The sequence below is a fragment of the Betta splendens genome, chromosome 14 (genome assembly GCF_900634795.4).
Source record: "Betta splendens chromosome 14, fBetSpl5.4, whole genome shotgun sequence".
In the NCBI taxonomy this organism is placed as follows: domain Eukaryota; kingdom Metazoa; phylum Chordata; class Actinopteri; order Anabantiformes; family Osphronemidae; genus Betta; species Betta splendens.
In genome coordinates, this window is record NC_040894.2 from 12071062 (window position 1) to 12090292 (window position 19231).

A 19231-nucleotide genomic window follows, 5' to 3' on the forward strand; every position below is an offset into this window, starting at 1 on the left:
TTAATAGAATGGAATAAAATTTTCAATATGTCAGCTGATGTCATGACTTTGCAAACTGGTCGTTCGCACACCTCTGAGCCGGATGCCAAGATCTGCAGAGCTGAGATCCGTTTAATATTTGATAGATGACACACGTCGTCCATCTGTTTATGGCTCGACTGTGACAGAGCGACGGCCTGAAGCAACGTTTAATCCCTGAGCACTCTTCTGCAGGAGGATGTCCTCCCTTCTCTCCTTCTGGGAACATAACGATTCCAAACCAGATCACACTGTGCAGCATATACAGGAGGATACTGCATCCCTCCCCCACCTGCTTTGTTACAGGTAGCTTCACTGGCAACTTTGATGAATGCATCTGCTCCAACAGGAAGTCATTAAGAGAGAAATATTCACAGTTGCCTTCACAGCACTGTTTTAAGGTCAGGCCCATTCATCACAGGTGCTTACTGTTTATACAGTGGAGGGGCTGTGACTCCTAATTCTTCAACAATATTCCAATAATTCACTTCTGTAACTGTCTTTGCTTATGGCCTGTGGTGCAGGGTCCGGTTTGGGTGAGACATGGCTGTTGCCGTGGTAACGCACTCCCCAGGGTGTGGGAGCCAGTTCAGGGTGTGAGAGGTCTTCCTGTGAGCACAGATAAAGATGAAGGTAGGACTATCAGAGTGGCTTGTGTCCCTCCAGCTCTTTATCTCCTGCAGAAACGCTTCAACTTTCATGCAAACTTCCATTTGCTTTCACAGATAATTTTTTTTTTTATCAGAGCTTATTGAGACAAACAGGGACGAAGGGCTCATTGTGCAGCAAGCCAGGTTATAATCGGTGTTGTAACTTGTTGGGGTTTGATTAAAACCGTGTGCAGGGAAAAATGTACTCAGATAATACATATACATGTGTGTGTATTAGTAGTTGTATTAGTGCATATCCACCCATTTGCCCATCCGTCAACTACTGGGGATCGTTTTACCTCGTCTTCAGATAGAGGAAACATCTGGCCAGATGTAATTTATGATGAGGGAAACTGGAATATTAAAAGGAGAGACTAAATAACTGCCTGTTTTTATGACAATTATTTCTCATTCTTAGGACGAAATACATAAAGTTGTATCAAACTATGACACTTGCATAAAGAAGTGGTGGATTCTAACATTGCATTTACATAAAGTAAACCCTGTTCATTGGTTTACGGTCAGGAATATTAGGTACATTCAACTGTATCTACATTTCATATATATTAGTGTATATAGTAATATATTTTCAAAGCTTTTAAAAGTTCTTTCAAAGTTCTTTTCAGATGAACCTATTGATTTTTAGAATAAAACAAACCCTCCAGAAAAAGTCAAATAAATATACATTTATGTAACACATCATATTATTTTATTTGAACTCCTATGTATCACCTGATGCATCAGTTTTATCTCTTGATTCAAAGTTCTAAATAGTACATGGGTGACTGTCACAATTTCCTGCACATTTAATATTCATAGATTTTTTTGGCATGAATCAAGGGTTCAGGGGCCAGAGGTTACGCTATAGACCTTGCTTCGCAGTTAAATGGTTCATATATCCACTAACCACTTAACTCTATTTTACAATAGTTACATGGAGGACAAAGCAGCTACCTATCTAAATCATGCCATTTGTCAAATGTTTTACAATTGTTATTATTATGTGTAGCCTCTAATAAACTGGCTTAAACATGCAAAATAATTACTTCCAGTATTACATGGGCAGCTTCTTAAGTTAGATATATGAATTTACATTAGATATTTATAGAAATGGTAATATTATTAAAAAATAACAATCTATCAGAAGTACTACAATAACTACAGTAGGACTGAAATGCATTGCCGTTGTCCTTGTGCTCCTGGTGGAGCTGCATTACTGTTGACTGCCCTCTTCAGGCTCAACGTGAGTGCAGTCATGTCCTCCAGCAGCTGCTCAGGTCAGATTAACACCAAACAGCTGAAGACCGACATTTAATTTCCAAAAAAACTAATTCACATTCCTGTGACGGTGCCAGTGTGGTGAGCAATGTATTTATATTAAACTAAGGAAATCAAAGAACAATAAATTACAAATTAGTTTCTTTGTATAAACAACTGAGACACGTAAGAATCAGAATTTACAACAATAATACTAAGTGATAGAAAACCAGAGTCAAACAGTCAAGGAAGGAAAGAAAGTCGAGAACAGATGTTTTTCCACGTAAAGACGGTGCAGAATTTTTTTTATTCTTCGTCATGGTTATTATTACGCATCGTGACCTCTGACAATGTGGATGTCAATCCTAGTGGAGGACACATCTGCTCACGCGAACCCAGGGCTTTTAATCTGTCTTCGTGTGCAGGAAGCCTGCTGCTCTGCTACAACGCCAAGAGGAGCTGGAACACACAAATGTCTCCTTGTCTCGGTTCAATCAAACAGTGTAAACAGCACTGGTGGCATGTATAACTTTTATTATAGAATAGCACACAATACAGGCATGATGAACATGTACATGAACATGTACTCGAAATGTCATGCTGAACCACACAACATCTCCTACAGACGGTGTCAGACGGATGGTCAGATGTGTTAAGGAGTTAAGGCGTAGGTCAAAAATGTTTGGTCTTCTCTCAAATGCTACTTGTGTAACAGGACTTTGCCACTAGTTTCTACTAGTTTCCTTAGATAATGCAAATCAAAAACGTTTTTATTATTCGGCACCTAATGGCCAAAATAATGAAAAATCTGTATTCTACAAGAAGAAGTTAATTTTCTATCATATGTATGTTTATTCATCATCTAACTACATATATATCTATGTTCCCTTATACGTTTTGTTTTCACTGTCATAAAAGTACACAGGGGACAAAGTACAAAGGAAAACTTTAAACATTCAGCTATAAAGTATATGTATAAAGTAGACACTCTAAGTCTTTGTCATATAGTAAATTCAGAATACAACCTCCCACCAGTGATTCCATGTATATGATTGACACATCTAACTATGATGAAGCTCCACAGTTAACAAAGGCACTGTGAAAAGACACACTGAACAGAGTGTAGTAAACCAGAAGTATTCGTATTTTACTTATGAAGAGGCCACATCCGAAAAGTTAAGTCTTTAAACAGATGCAAAACCTCTACACATCTGAAATAAAAATGGCTCTGCACAGATCCCGCTGCTCCTCATATTTGAGTGTGTGTAATAGTGGAATAAAAATATCCTTCTGTTTTAAATATGCCGCAGTGACGTCAAACACTGCAGGGCTCCTCCAAGCTGCACTGAATGATCACAGTTTGGAAACAGGCAGTGCTGACCTTCGTCCGTGTAACAGACTCATGTTTGACTGGCCATTAAAACTGAAAGGAAGTATTAGAGAAACTGCAGAAAGCTGAGCAGTGTTTCACCATGTTTACATTTACAGCTTCAACAGTGACAGGAACATTAAAACGTGAACGGACCCGTGACGTTTGGGTCAGAAGGAACAATGAAACTAGTGCAGTGACAAAATGAAAACAATTAATTCATAGATTCTGATGAGGTTGATGAAGTTTCACGGCGTGTTTTACTACATGCAAAACACTGAATTAAAAAAAATAAAAGATCTGTTAAAGAGAGACCAGTAAAGCTACATTTGTTGTTGCACAGTGATGCTTGGCTCATTCACTTGTTTAATCACTGAAAAACAGTGTGCACAAACAAAAGTACAAGCAGAAGGAGAGAGGGAAGAAGAATGAATGGACTGAACCTCAGAACCTGCCTGCCTACCACATGCTGTTTGAGGTATATAGAAGATGCTTAGAAGCCTGGCAGGCATCCAGAGTCATTGGAGAAAAGATTTTCTGCGTGGCTTTATACATTTGCTCAGCTTTTACACCTACCTGTGTTTAAACATATGCGACAAGCGTGAATGGCTAAAACGATTTGGAAAAGTGAGTTAGTAAAAGCTAGTCTACTGGAACGTTTCAACCCATGTCTGAACAGTGTTACGCTGATAAATCTTACTAGGTTGGAGCACTTGAGTGGTGAACAGGCATAGCACATCTGAACGAGAAGACAAGGCAACAAACCACGAGGTATGAACCATCAGAGACGTGATTAAAATATCACTGATGTGGTAATATAGTCAACGTTGTGTTATCCATAGAGTTCTGTAGAGTCATTTATCTATATTAAATGCAATTTGAAAAGAGACGCGACACTCTGCTTTGCTCCCAAAAGGTGAATAGATGTCAGTCTAAACCTTACAGCTTCATAAAGCGGCACATTACTCATGGAGTTTTCACTTTGCATTTTTGTTTACACTCAAAGACTTACAAATGAAAAGGACTGATATAATCCTAACGAGTGCAGTTCAACAGGGATATGCAAAACTAAAAATACCAAGAGGCACAAATACAGGCTGGTCCTCTCCAATAAGGCCTCAGATTGTTTATACTTGAGTAAATTAAAAACGTAAACGAGTAAAAAAAAAAAACACACCTTGGTCACAGCCAAGTGTTTCTGGTCAACAGGTACTTGCATGAGGGGTCCGAGAATGAGAAACGTTTTTTACGCTTGAGGCAGATGCATGTTGAAGCGGTCGGAGCCAGAGACCCTGGCCTGGTTCTTCAGTTGGCTGCTTGGCACTGTGGGGTGATCATCTTCTGGAGCAGAGGGATCTGTGGGATCAGGGCACACAGGGATCAGCTGGTTTTAACACAGATTAATAAAAGCTTTATATACCGTGTGTGTTTCTCATCGTCGGATACATTTTCTGGATTCCAAGACAAATTCCAACACCTCTGATGTCTAGCTGATGCTGAGGAGATGCTTTCTGTTGGATCCCACTCACCATTGCATTGGTGCTCGCAAAGCTACATTTTCACATTCAGCTCATTTTTTCTAAATAAACAGGCTGAAGCTATTCACTTGGCTCATGTGGGTGGTAATAATGACTTTCCACTGCTCTGTTTGTTTGTGCTGTTTAGCTTAAAATCCCCCAACGTGGAGGCTGAAGCTTTGTAGGATGGAGCATTGTTGAGCGTTGGTTTGTGGCCTCTGCTCAGCTGTTATTAATCAACAACAGTATTATGAGGCTGTTCTGTGTATTCTGTGTTCTATGTATTCAGCACTTTTAAACATTCAAATCTTCCAATTATAGGCCGGATGTTTATTCGACAGGCAATAAATTACGTGCCACTCTCACCTTGGTTAGATCGACCCCAGTGAGGGCGTTGACGGACACCGGGAGCTCAGCTAGGAGACGGGTCACCTCTCCAGTCACACGGCTGCTCTCCCCACTCAGGATGACAATCTCATTGGTCTTGGCGAGCGGTGCGGCCACCTTACCGGCAATCTGTTCAAACATGAACAGCAACGGTTATTTAATGACTCATCCACACTCCACCTATACAGGAGGTTAAAATATTGGTAAAGTCTTTAACTAACTGCTGAACTTGGTTAGGGTTTGGATTACGTTGCATGTGTTATTAATGGTCAATGTGTAAATCTCTTAGATGTGTAGGGAACTATTATGCCGACGATATTCAATGAATCAGACCTTGGGCAGAGCTTCCAGCACCAAAGCTGTCTTGGCAGCATCGCCGTACTGCTGGTAGGCTTCAGCCTTCAGCCTCATCTTCTCAGCCTCCGCCTTCCCCACAGCCTCGATGGAGGCCGCCTCTGCCTCACCGATGCGACGGATCTTCTCGGCCTCTGCTTGTGCAGTCAGCACCTTTCTTGTTCTGTGGCAGGATTAAAGAGGCATGAACTTGTCAATTCCATATAAAACTAATTACTTCCTTTATGGTTAGGAACTAAATGCATGGCCCAGTTTCATGAATAGGTCTAAACAAACAACACAGGTTTTCTGTGATAGAAAAACAATCCACCCACTTCTGTCCCTCAGCAAGCTGCTGCATCTTGTAGGCTTCAGCCTCAGCGGGTCTCTTCACAGTAGCAATGAGCTCCTTATCAGTGCGGTCAATCTCCTTCTCCTCAATAGAGATCTGCTTCTTCCTCTGCACCACCTCAATTTCGATCTCCTCCAGACGGATCTTCTGCTGCTCTTTGGCGGCCTGCAGCTCGTACGCCAGTTGGGCCTCTGCTTTCTGAAAAATGCAGTTTTTATTGCTAGACTGCTCTGACGTCTGTTGGAGACCTAGTCCATGCGACGAACTGAGATCGATACCTTTGTGTTCACTTCCTGGTTAAAGGCAGCTTTTTGCATTTCCAGCTCTCGTTTAGAGTCGGCCATCTTCGTGTCAGCTAAGAACTTAATATCCATCATTTCCTTCTTGCACTCAGCTTCCTGTAAAAACAATGCACAAAACATGAGTGCAGGTAGATTGATCAGATCACTTTTTATTTCAAAAGCTATTAGCTTTTAGCAGTTAGAGCCCAGATGCTATTGAATGGCTTAACTGTACTTTTCATTTCTCCCTCTTACCCTGATGCCAGCGTCTCTTTCTGCCTCTGCCACTCCGATGTCTGCATCCCTCTGTACTGCTGCTGTCTGGGTTTTGCCAAGGGAACTGAGGTACTCCACTTTATCATATACATCCTGTTAGAAACAAAATTGAAGAGCTTTAAAAACCTTGTGTGTATAATGGACAAGAAACAAATGTTAAAGGAGTGATCTACTGTTTTACTGTTTCATGTGTCAGACCTTGATGGTGAAGCTGAGGATCTCAATGCCCATCCGGCCAACATCAGGCGCTGCCACTTCCCGCACAAGTGTGGCAAACTTATCTCTATCTTGGTAAATCTGCTCAACAGTTAATGTGCCTAAAATAATAACCCAGGTTATAATTAAACACTTGCTTCACATTTAACATTTTATCCATTCTCTTTTCTTACACTGAAGAAAACTATAGTCTGGAGAAGCTACCCACCAAGGATGGCACGCAGGTGACCCTCCAGGGTCTGCAGGATCACACTCTTGATCTCCATGACCGACTTCCCCAAGAACTGTTCACAAGCGTAACCCAGGAGTTCGCCTTCTGTCATCACCTTCACCTGGTGTCAACAAAGACCATCAGCTAAATAGAGACTTACCAAGACAGTCTCAACACAAGCATGAACACACAAAAGGCAAACACCAAAACACAGTGGCTTTGGAGGATGCAAAACATCATTCAGTTACAACAGCGGTAGTGTATTACTCAAGAACACTTAAAATGCAAACTCATTACACGAATAAAACTGTGATTAAACAAATTAGTGCCAAGGATGTGTACATCCCTGAGTTTTAAATAGACAGGTTGAAAAGGTAAAGACCTTCCACTGTGGTGAACAGCTTCACTTCTTATTTATACAGAAATAAGTTTGAGATCTCCCAACCCATGCTGCCAATTAAAAGACGCCATAACAGGAAAGAATTTAGTCGCATTCTGAATGCATACACTGCACACATCCTTGTCAGTAATCGACAGTAATTGACAATTCAACCATAAACTTAAATTGATTTAGCCTTAAAATGGAAAAAAAAATGTTTTAAACATGCAATGAAAATACTGTAACTTCCTGCTGCCCAGTAAAAGTCAAAACTAATAGGAAAGTAAAATATAAAAGGGAGAATCAATAACAGGATTAAAAACAAGAACAGTCAGCTACAGCAAAAGGTGTCACAAACAAGTGAACTGGGTCCTTAGGCGACAGGTCTGCATGTGGGTTCATATCAGTAATCAGGGCAACACAATGTCCAGGAAGATGGATGTTATCACAAGGAAACACATGTTTGACAACAGAAAAGGCTGCAAGGCCACAGAACCACACACACAATGTCAGCAGGGGGCGCTGTGCCAAGGCAGAGCCTGGAATAAAGTCTAATGTGTGAAATGTAAAAGCTCTGCTCTTAGGTCCTGAGCCTCCTACCCTGGCCCTTCACTGGGACGCCACCACTTCTCATGCCTCATCCAAACGGCTCCTTCAACGCAAACAACTCAGAGGCACAAATACAGGAAATGTGGCAAAACAAGAATGTTGTATTTCAACCTAAACTGTTGCTCAATTCCAGAAAGTACAAGAACAAGAATACAATTTGCCAATATTTTACTGTCAGCTGACTAACATTGGCAAACAAAAGCAAACTGAATGACTATATGGGTATATAATATTATAGAGCTGTTGTACCAGAGGTGGAGTAGGCCACATATTCTTAATCTAATCAGCTTCTTCCATAATTACTATTATTGTAGATCAAAACAAGCAGGAACACAATGGTGGTAACAATAATAATAATAATAATAATAATAATAATAATAATAATAATAATAATAATAATAATAATAATAATAATAATAATAATAATAATAATAATAATAATAATATATAAAATGAATCCTTGCTAGACTTTAAAGAGTGGTTCAAGTCATGAACGTATTCTTTTACTGACAAATCCTGCTTTTCTAAATGCAAACAATGAATCATGCTCTCGAAACTATTCAGGCAACTTTCTACAGATTTTGACCCACTGTTGTAGGAACACATCTCAGCTCAGCTGAAGGGAGTTCAATGAAAAGCAGGGGGCTGTTAAGTTCTCCACACTGGGCTCATTGTCAAGCATGCGTGCAGGGAAACAGAAAGGAGGACCATCACTGCAGCCACAACACAGAACTGGCACTTTCTTTCCAACAAGAGAAATCAGTCAGAGCAGGAGATTTTACTGTAGAGAGACTAGCACGGTGCTCCATTTTAACGTACTGTGGCAGTGGATGTTTTGTTACTGTCGTACAGTTGTTATAACTGGAAGCAAATCTCAACTAACATGAGCAACTTGTAGGAGAAAACCACAAGCCACCAAGATGGATGCATACGGTGTACAAAATAAAAAGAAATCTATATCTGGTCACAAGAAAATACAATTCTTAAATATAAAATATATTTCTATGTATTCTGTGTCTTTATGCTTTAGCTATTATTGTCTAAGGGTTCTAAAAAGCTTTTAGAAAAAGTACTAACACAATTAAAACAAACAAACAAACAAAAATCTTAGGTGTGTTGTGTAGAATCTACATAAACAGAACAGAGTCCTGTGGACTAACAGGGTTTGAGTGAAGACCATGCAGACAATATCTGCCTGTACACTAGCTCAGAGTTAATAGAAATATAAATGCTAACTTCGTTCCCATTCTGTAATTATAGCTTGATGGCAGAGAGAAGGAGAGCAGGGGGTGTTTGTGTGCGTTAGTAGAGTCTTAAGTGGCATTCCCAGTCAAGTGTAGTGATTTACCTGAGCCACCCCAGTGACAGTAATAGCTACACCCTCCGCTGTCTCTACATCATCACACTTGGGCTGCAGGGTCATAATCTCAAGCGTTATCCTGTGAAGAACGTGAAAAAAAATATATATAAAATAAAAAAAACTGACATGTTTGGATCGAAAGCTAGGCTTGATGAAGGGAAGTGGGCAAAACACAAAAGAAAAGCAGGACAAAGTGGAACCTTTCGCCCAAGGACTCCAGCTCACTAACAACGGGGAAAATGAGACGCTGTCATTGATACAAATTTAAATTTGGCAGTAGTATTTTTTTTATTCCATCAGTATATGTAATAGACTCCTAGTATGCCTTATTAGATTCCTATAGCTCTCATTTAGTGACCCCGTTGCCAATGGTGACTTATAAGTTCAGATGTATGGCGAAGTCTGGGTTTGAGACAGCGGCTTGTCTCATTTGACCGCAGAAGAAAAAAGGCCAAGAAGGTGAGAAAAAAAAAACAACAACACACAAGCTATGTTAGCGGATTAGTTGAGCCACTCCCTGCGTCTTCCTTCGGCGTCCAGCACCCGCCGTAGCTTTTTCTCCACCTCTGTAATGCATTACCTGAGCCACCCCTGTCACATCCAGGGGAACACCCTCCGATGTTTCGATATTCTCACAGCGACAGAGGATGGTCATAACTTCCAGAGACATTCTACGCAGGCAGGCAGGGGCCGATGGGGGGGGAGGGGGTGAGCAGAGGCAAAACAGCAAGTTGAACAACAGGTGTTAGGAATGTCAGTAACCAAGATGAAGAGGGATAGAGTGGAAGACACAACCTGAGCTGCCACAAAGAGTCTGATGTGTGTGTAAAGTCGGTTCAGTGTCGACAGGACATTTGGATAGAGATTACAGAGGAATGGCCTCTGCAAACAATCACTATCCTCCCCTTCAGCGCTAGACCAGCTGGACTGTTTGTGAGAGATTATTTTTTCCAAACTGATAAAACAATCAGATTGTTTTAAACAAATACTTTGATTTATTGTAGTAGGAGTGGACTGTAGCGATGCTCTGCAGAGGCTGTGGTTGGAAGCTCATCCTCTCTCTGCGGCAGAATTGGATCAGTGAGTAACAGGGCTGGGCATTAACATGATTACTGCGCCATGAGCAGGAAGACGCCCCCCCCCAACGCTTCTATTGCAATACGCTGGGCCAGCTCCAGAGCTTTTAGCTCAAGTGTAGAGCAGAGAAAGAGCATCTGTTCTGGTCTCATTGGCTTCTGAAAAGACAGGAAAACTGCATTTTCTCTAAACAAATAAAAACTGATGAGAGGCAATTAATGAGATGGTTTGTCTCTAGACTGGGATTGAATGTATGCTTCTTGAACATGAACTTTATTTTATTGTCCAAGTCTGTAATTATGTTTCTTAGCAACTAAAAAAGGGTAGCGCTTAATGGGAAATGGTTCACATGACAGACACAGTGTGGTCGACTGAGAGAGAGAGAGGGAGAGATACAGAGAGAGAGAGAAAGAGAGAAGCAGGAAGAAGCAAAGGAAGAGGCAGCAAAGAACTGATTAACACTGCATTTAAAAAGGCCAAAGCTCCACATGCAATGTTAGTTCATTCTTTAAACAAATTAGAGCAAAATGTAAATATATAATAATAAAGTTTGATAAAACACATCCAGCAAAACTGCCCTGATACTGAATGGACACATAAACTAACTTTGCAAAACTTCCTAAAATGACGTCTAGTCTGAATTGCACTCACTTCTGTACATATGTAGGTACTGTATGTCCCTGTATGGAGAAGGAGTCAGAGTAGATCTTATTCTAACTAGCATTATTATTCAGGGTGTGTAAGATGCAGCTGCTTTTTACCTGTTTGTATGTCAGGTAATAGTTCAGTAGGTGTCAGGTATAAATATTTAGTAGAGTTTAGTACATGCGTGCTACTCTTGCAGACCTTCATCACGTGCCGTTTGTTTATCTTTCCTCTGAAGTGGATTCAACTGAGTGGAATTTTAACGCTGCAGTCAGTGGTGATCCACTGTGTTTACGCATCAGTTAAACATTAATATTCATGTTATCTGAATTTACTATAAATAACCAGTTAATGTTTGTCTGAATTGTTTGTGTGTTGTTCAAAAGCAAGAACAAAAAAGCAGTAAAATAATGCAGTTATTAATACAATATGCTGAAGTAAAGTACCTCAGCTTTTAAACACTGCTTTGCTAACTTTGGTATATGATATAATAGAAACAAATGTGGACAAGCAACAACTTGGAAGGTCTAGGTCTCTATCCAGCTATTAGCTAATCTCACACAGGGCTTCTGATAATAGTAGTGGATCAGTGCATCACTACTTACACTACCAATACACTATTTATTTTCTTTAACCTTACAAATACAAAGCTTTGTCAAATTCTACAAGGTCTACACAACAAATTGAGAAAATCAAATGTTTATGAAGGAATGTGACTACTTTGTGGAGCCACTGTATTAATTACCACCTCCACGCCAGTCTCCCAGGACAGACGTGCCTTACCTCTGGACATCGGAGATGAGCCACCAGGCCCAGGCCCAGCCTCCCACAACGTACATCTTCTGATCTGAGCCACAGCAAGCACCTTTGTAACACAAATGAAACAAGCAGATGGATGACACACAGCATATTGATTGAGATCAACATGTATTTACCAGGTTTATCTGACTCGTTTATCAAATGTAAAATCAATAATCTGTATGCACTGAACACACATGCAAAGCAACAGATGCACAGTCCCGCGTCTGGCTGTAACAGGAGAGTCAATTCAAACAAACAAGTGACCCAATTTCACGTGATGAGCATGTGGTGTTTGGAAATTAAAAGACACACACACTTCCCCCCATCTTCCAACCACAGCCCACATAATGTTTTCCCTTTGGTGCATTACAAGGAGTAAGCTCATGTCGGTTTCCGGCGCAGTTTTCAAGTACACAAACTGATTTATTGTATCACACCAGGAAGAGCTTTATGGGGTTTGAACCGAGGCACTTTATTAATGTAGAAACAAAAGTAATGTGTGATTTGATGCCTGTTCATTAAAGCAACAATGTAGGAAGCTGACATTCGTAAACTCATTCCTCATCGTCACCCGCTGAAGTTCATCCTGTGTTTATTACCTGAATGTGCTCTCATCCTGTCACTGATCCAGATATTACATTATAATAGCAGTAATGTCACAATGTTCATAAAAGCAACTAAGCACTCAATTATTTCTACACTACACTGTAAGTATGTCTCATACTGGCTAGGTTTCAAACAAGGCCACACACATCTCGACTTAGTGGCTTCAGTCTGATAGTTTAATCTTGAGTGCTCGGTGCGAAATTCCCAGCTGTCACATGCTAACAGACGCACGAGCTGAGCTATCTTTGCAAATACACACAACCAAAGCAGTTCTCTGGCGTGAGTGAGCGATACACCGCAGGAAACTGCATTTGTTTGTGAGACTAGAAGACAAGACAATAAAGTGGATAGTGAGAGAAAAACTAACTTTTAACCAGAGTCATAAGCAGTAACTCCACAGCTAAAATAATAATAGAACTGAGAGTATATGCTGCTCCTCATCATTTATTCTTAAACCCCAGTTGCCCCCGTGACCGGCATAGCAGAGATTGTTGACATTATTCACTCCAAAGTGGAGGAGGGGAGGTTGTTCATAGGAATGAATGAGATTTACATCAGCTAAAAACTTGTCAATAGCTTCCACAATCCAGGTTCAGATTGTTCTAGAAAAGAAGCAGCTTTTTCTCTTACTAGATTTCACAACATCCGCTTTTCTGTAATCTTTCTATTCCTTCCAATAGAACCAAAAGGTCTTGGGATTGAGGCGTGCAGCTCACACCCACCTCACTCTGCGTGTTAGTTCACAATGGAAAAGACGTTTCACTTTTGTGATCATGAGGGAAACAGGAAGCTGCTTGAATATGTGTATCTGCAGGACCACGCTGGAGTTAGTGTATCACACTCCCAGAGCACATTTAACTGGAGAATGGTCAAAGAACCAAATTAGATCAGACAAGAGAGATACTCCAGTGTTATTGTGCAAAGGATAGTGATTGAGGAGACGTCCAGTCTGTGGCACCAACATAAACGGAAATCCTGCAGTTTTTCTACAGTGGCCCTGTCTCCGGAGTGAGAAATGTCAACTGTTGATGGTAACTTCATTCTCCCCTTTCGTACTAATATGACATCATATACTATCTCAGCAGCTACAGAATTATACTGTTTTTGTATTGTTGTGTAGATGCTTTACAATATTTCTTAAATAACCACCACCAAACCTTTCACAATTAAACCAGTTATTAAATTGTTTTTCATTCGTATGACGCGATGATTCCCGGGATAAACACGCGCTCACGTCCGCCTTTTCTCTCCTCCGACACTTTGATCAAACGTTATTTCCGACGGCACAGCCCGTTTTTAGCCCACACTCTGGTCGTGACGGTGGGGGAGGAACAAGCTAACTCTTCGCGTCCATCGCCCCTCGTCGAGCTGCAGGAACCAGGAGCCCGCGGAGACCGACATCGACGGCACCTCGTCCGAAAAAAGCTTTTAGCGTCGTTACCTGAAACCACCAGGGCCTCGTTGGGTCCAACGGTGTGGCAGTTTCCCATCTTGTCTCCGGTAAAAAGGCAGAACCACACCTACTCGACGCACACGGCACGAATTTGTCTTTTAAACACTGTTTTTTTCTCCTTTTCCCTTAGCGCACAATTATTTTCATCAGGACACTCGTGCGGTCGCCTCACGCCCCTGCTACGACATAACGCTTCCGCAAATAAACTTTCAAAATAAAGCCCACGCCGAAGAACATTCGTCTTGGCTGTTTTATTTTGAAAGGCACGTTTTGGTCCGTTTGTCTTTGTTTTGCCAGTAAATGACTGATTGTGGGACACTCTTCCCTTCCGCGCCGCCCCTCCTCCACAGCAGAGATCCTATTTCAACCGTGAAGGCGTGGTTGTTACCAGCGTTCTCACGCAAAAAGACTAAACAAACGCGGCTGTGTTTTTTCTCAGACTCATCTGCTTTTTGACCTTTGTGTTTATTGACCTAATCCTTATGTTCGCTGGCACGTTGAAATCACTGTGATAGATACACTAAAATGACAATATCGGTGGAATGCAATGTAATATCAATGTGTAATGGGACGTACAGTGTTGATGTAAAGGAGTTGTTTCTGTTGTTTATAATTTGTCCGTGACACTTTAAAAGTATGTACAGGTACAGGCCAGTCCAAAGCTTTACACCCTTCATAAACTTTTACAATAGAAAATGACTTCTTTCTTGTTAAGGTGAGTGCATTCATGGTAACAATGACAACTGGGGTCACAAGACTAAAGCTGCTCTGAACCATTAGTAATATGAGACACTACAGCAATACACTGTACATGACTCTGTTTATGTTAAAGTTTAGAATTGGTAAGTGATGCCAAACAAAATTGTAACACAAATGTGTATTATGAATACTCATACCTGTGTTTCATTATGTTTTATTATTATTTTTACCTTTTATTTGGACTGTGGTGCCTGATTGTTGCTGATGCCTTCTACAGTAGAGCTTGTGGGATTTAAGCAAAACTTAAAATATTATTCAAATATCAATATGTTATCATTTGTCTGACTGAAATAAGAGATTGGGTCAAACATTTAGTATTTTTGCACTCAAACAAAAATAAAAATGTTTGTATCCAGCTTTGAAAGTGGTTTGTTTCTTGGTTGGCTTTTCCTTTTTTTAACTGAGTAACTAATGAGGTCTTTTATAGCCAAAGTGAATATTATGACACCTATTAACATCAACAGACAAACGTCCCCCATTTCGTGATTCCCTTCAACCACCACACGCCGCAGCGTTGAAGAGCTAATCATTAAGGGCAATAAAACGGCCGGTTATATCACCTAGATTCACTTAAATTCCTGACACCCTCTCCGCGGAGTTTGGGCTCAGACGCGGGACGGCGGTGGCACAGGCAGCAGTCATGGATCAGCAGCGCAGCAGACCAACGTGGAGCAGGCAGATAGAGTTCACTCTGGCCGGCATCGGCTGTGCTGTGGGACTGGGCAACGTCTGGAGGTTCCCCTATCTGTGCTACAGGAGCGGAGGAGGTGAGAAGCAAATCTGACACTTCATCCTTGGGCAGAATTGTAATGTCGAGTTAATCTGTCTGTTCTATAGTGTGCATACGTTGCACAAGCTCCAAAAATGGGTCCAAAGGTTGACAGCTATGCTTTGTAGTGAGCCCTGCCTCATGTATTCTCTTCTGTACTAATTCAGACTGTGTTGAAAAACAAAAGCAGAATTAATTGAAGTGGATACTGGACCTCAAGCAGACAGTTTAGAGAACATCTGTTTAAAGTAATGGACGTGTGACTGGCTTTTTGTTTTTAAGGCCTCACAATTTGAACAAGATAATGCAGTCTTGCCTTCGCACGGGCTGAAACGATAAGGAGACGTTGTAAAACCATCATAGCTGTAAACTTGTTAGAGGGTAAAAAGTGTGTGACAGTTGAGTGGCCTCTGCTTCCTGTCAGGCGCCTTCCTGGTGCCGTACCTGCTGATGCTGGTGGTGCTGGGGATCCCCCTGCTCTACATGGAGCTGACGGTGGGCCAGTACACGAGGAGGGGGCCCGTGCACGCGCTGGCCAGCGTCTGCCCGCTGCTGAAAGGTACCGTGTGACCCCCAAACGCCACCGCGGGACGGTCAACGTCCCACGCGGGCTTGACTTTGCCGTCTCCGTCTGCCTCAGGCGTGGGCGTGGCATCAGTGGCCATCTCCTTCATCATGTGCATCTACTACAACGTGGTCATCACCTGGGCCCTCTATTACCTCTTCAGCTCCTTCCAGGCGCCTCTGCCCTGGCAGAACTGCAACAACACCTGGAACACTCCTAACTGCACCCACCACGCCACCAACAGCAGTGCCTCCTCCACCGCCAGCCAGGAGTTTTTCAAGTACGCTGCTTGTCAGAATTATGAATCTAAGAAGCCAATAGATCGTGGCAGGGTTACGTCTCACACGGCACCTGGCGGCTATATGGTGCGTGGACACCAATGGTGTTCAAACATCCTTAGTAAAGCGCTGAACTGAAACTATATCTTATCAGTGATGTGGTGAATGTCGTTAAAAGTGGTTAATGATAACATTTTAGTAAATAGATAAAGGAAATCAAGGGCCACTGGGAAGTGCTGAGTCACTATTAACCTTCATTAATTGTAGTAATGAGTTGATTTTGTTGGTTTTAAATTGATTAGTACTCAATATTACCATATTAGCTGACATGATATTTCTCATAACAGAGAAAGTTCGTAAAGTACGTCTGTAGACAGTGGAGTGGTGTTTTCAAAGTGGTTTACTTATTAACTTCTTTAACTGAAGATAGTGGATCAGTGTGGGAAAGTATGTTTGGGTTAAACAATATCATTTACACAGGATGAGCGACCTGTGTTGATTATTACAGCTGACCAGTTGTTCAAATTCCAGTTCAAACGAGCCTCCAAAAGTTCTCAGGGCGTTTCAACGTGCTTTGTGTGAAATTCACTACATAAAAGGCTTCACTGATTCTGGAAGGTATAAGATGCTGGAGCAGACCAGCGGGGTGGAGGAGGCGGGAGCAGTGCGCTGGGATCTCCTCCTCATCCTCCTCCTGGGTTGGATCCTCATCTACCTCTGCATCTTTAAGGGGGTGAAGTCGACAGGCAAGGTGCTGAGAATCGCGAGCGCTCCCGGACGGAGACGCGGTGCAACGCCACCAACCCGCGTTGTTTTGCGTGTGCAGGTGGTGTACTTCACGGCTCTGTTCCCGTACGTCATCCTGATCGCCCTGCTCATCAATAACACGCAGCTTCCCGGAGCGCTGGATGGAATAAAGTTCTTCATCGTGCCGGAATGGGCCAGGCTGCTGTCAGTGGAGGTCTGTGAGCTCCCAGCTCAGGGGAGTTGTTGGCTAAGGGTTAATAATAGTGTTATTTTTTGTTATTGTTATGGTGGTTGTGATAATCCCCGGCACTGAATCCCTTTCTTGACTGTGTTGCAGGTGTGGGTGAACGCAGCAGCTCAGATCTTTAACTCTATTGGGATTGGCTTCGGCTCCCTCATGGCCATGTCCAGCTACAACTCCTTCCACAACAACGTGCTGAAGTAATAGGCCGGACAGAGAGGACTCGCTCCTGTCTCTCAGCACACACAACGATCGCTGCTATAATGATCTCTCTCTCTCTCTCTCTTTCTCTCTCTCTCTCCGCCCTCAGAGACACCCTGACTATCGCCATCATCAACTCCTGCACCAGCATCTTGGCAGGCTTCGTCATTTTCTCTGCCTTTGGGTACATGTCTCATCTGCAGGGCATTCCTGTCAGTGATCTGGCTGTGGATGGTAAGAAAACAACACACGCCATCAAATCGTCAGCTCCACCAGCGATTGGTTTGATTTTATGTCTTTCATCAGCTGCCCACATATTCACGCATTATTTGTAATTTCATGTCAAAGGTCAATCTTGAAAGCGGCTGGGGTATTTTTTTCTTGTGTTTGCGTGTACAGGCCCCGGACTGGTTTATGTTGTTTACCCACAAGCCTTTGCCAACATGCCAGTGGCTCAGCTCTGGGCTGTGATGTTCTTCTTCATGCTGCTTTGCCTCGGGCTGGACAGTGAGGTGCCTAATGGGGAAATCAGGGGAAACCTAGCACGCATGTGGACTAATTCTGCAGTTTTGCAGCATGAGTCATGTCTGTTTCATTTTGGACAGTTTGCAATGGTTGAGGTGATGGTGACCAGCCTCATGGATCAGTTCTACCAGCCCCTGATGAAGCTTTTCAAGAGGAAAGAGCTGTTTGTTCTTGCTGTTTGTGCTGCAGCCTTCCTGTTAGGGATACCTTGCGTCATGCAGGTTGAGCCTTTGATTATCACTTACTAGTTGGAATCAGACTGTACAGTATGTGCCTCAGTCTCATGTCCTGTAGTCCTAAACCACCCCTCCTTCTCTGTTCAGGTGGGGATCTATGTTTTCCAGCTGATGGACCATTACACAGCAATAGTGTCTATAATGTTTCTTGCATTCTTTGAAGTTGTAGCCACATGCTGGTGTTATGGTGAGAGCCAGTGTTTTTTTTTTGTTTACTCTCAAGTTAATATGACACAGTTACTATTGAGTAACAGGCTGAATGTTTGACTTAAAGGGGCTTCTCTGTGTGCAGGTGTGACCCGACTCTCAGACAACCTGGAGGAGATGACTGGGAAAAGGGCCAACATCTTCTTCCGCCTGTGTTGGCTGGTAGTCGCTCCTGTGCTGGTCACTGTAAGTCATGGTTTTTATCGTTCTGAACTATGATTGTGAAAAATGGCTCCGCTTCAGTGTTTATTTTTCTCCGGCAGGTTATCCTCATTTTCTCCATCATCCAGTTCAAACCGGCTCGCTACGAAAGCTACGTGTTTCCTCCCTGGGCCCAGGGGGTCGGCTGGGTCATTGCCATGGCCTCTATCGTCTGGATCCCCGTGGGTGCCGCTCACACACTGTGGGTGCTGCCTGGCTCGTTGTTGCAGGTGATGGCCATGTACTCAAACTAGCATCCATGCGGGGTTCATGTCATGTCAGACTCAACTATGTCTCAATGTTAACGGTGAAATTCTCCAACAGAGGCTCAAGCTGTCCATCACACCTGGAGGACTGGATGAGATGTCAAAGATGCCATATTATGAGAGGGGAGGGAAGGATGGACACCCAGGCATAGCTACCATCAGCTCCAACATCCAGCTCACACAAAAACCTACCCAAACCTACTTTTGATACCTCAACCCACCATATATTTACCACGTCTCCATTAGTGATATAGTTTTAGCACAGTTAATCAGAAATTGACTAATCAGAAGCCTGACATGATTTACATACCTAAAAATGTGTTACTGCATATCTGCTATGCAGATAAGTTAAAGTGGCCATTTTTGTGAGCCAGTACATGTGTTGACCTTATGCTTTATTGTTTATCTTGTGGATCAGCTCTAAAGGATTCACACCATA

The 19231-nt window shown here is 42.3% G+C and overlaps 2 protein-coding genes across 3 annotated transcripts; one reads left to right on the plus strand and one right to left on the minus strand.

Moving 5' to 3' along the window:
• Positions 1-2442: 2442 nt before the first annotated feature.
• LOC114869111 (flotillin-2a) lies at positions 2443-14026 on the minus strand. Of its 2 annotated transcripts, none has more exons than XM_029172990.3 (11): positions 13786-14026; positions 11721-11802; positions 9796-9886; positions 6865-6988; positions 6639-6757; positions 6420-6533; positions 6162-6281; positions 5867-6081; positions 5532-5715; positions 5178-5327; positions 2443-4650 (listed from the first exon to the last, which is right to left on the minus strand). In XM_029172990.3, exons 1-11 carry the CDS (start codon positions 13832-13834, stop codon positions 4600-4602), a joined length of 1299 nt encoding a protein of 432 aa, XP_029028823.1. In that variant the 5' UTR covers positions 13835-14026; the 3' UTR covers positions 2443-4599. The 2 variants fall into 2 exon arrangements, with proteins under 2 accessions (XP_029028823.1, XP_029028821.1); XM_029172988.3 differs by lacking the exon at positions 9796-9886 and adding an exon at positions 9204-9294 and having other exon boundaries at positions 13786-14020.
• Positions 14027-14937: 911 nt separating this feature from the next.
• si:ch211-283g2.1 (sodium- and chloride-dependent GABA transporter 1) lies at positions 14938-19206 on the plus strand. The gene is made up of 13 exons (XM_029172987.3): positions 14938-15323; positions 15750-15884; positions 15966-16170; positions 16787-16919; positions 16995-17129; positions 17253-17356; positions 17467-17591; positions 17757-17869; positions 17963-18103; positions 18206-18305; positions 18411-18511; positions 18589-18756; positions 18851-19206. The coding sequence occupies exons 1-13, from the start codon at positions 15197-15199 to the stop codon at positions 18998-19000; spliced, it is 1737 nt and encodes a 578-aa protein (XP_029028820.1). The 5' UTR covers positions 14938-15196; the 3' UTR covers positions 19001-19206.
• The last annotated feature ends 25 nt before the right edge of the window (positions 19207-19231 follow it).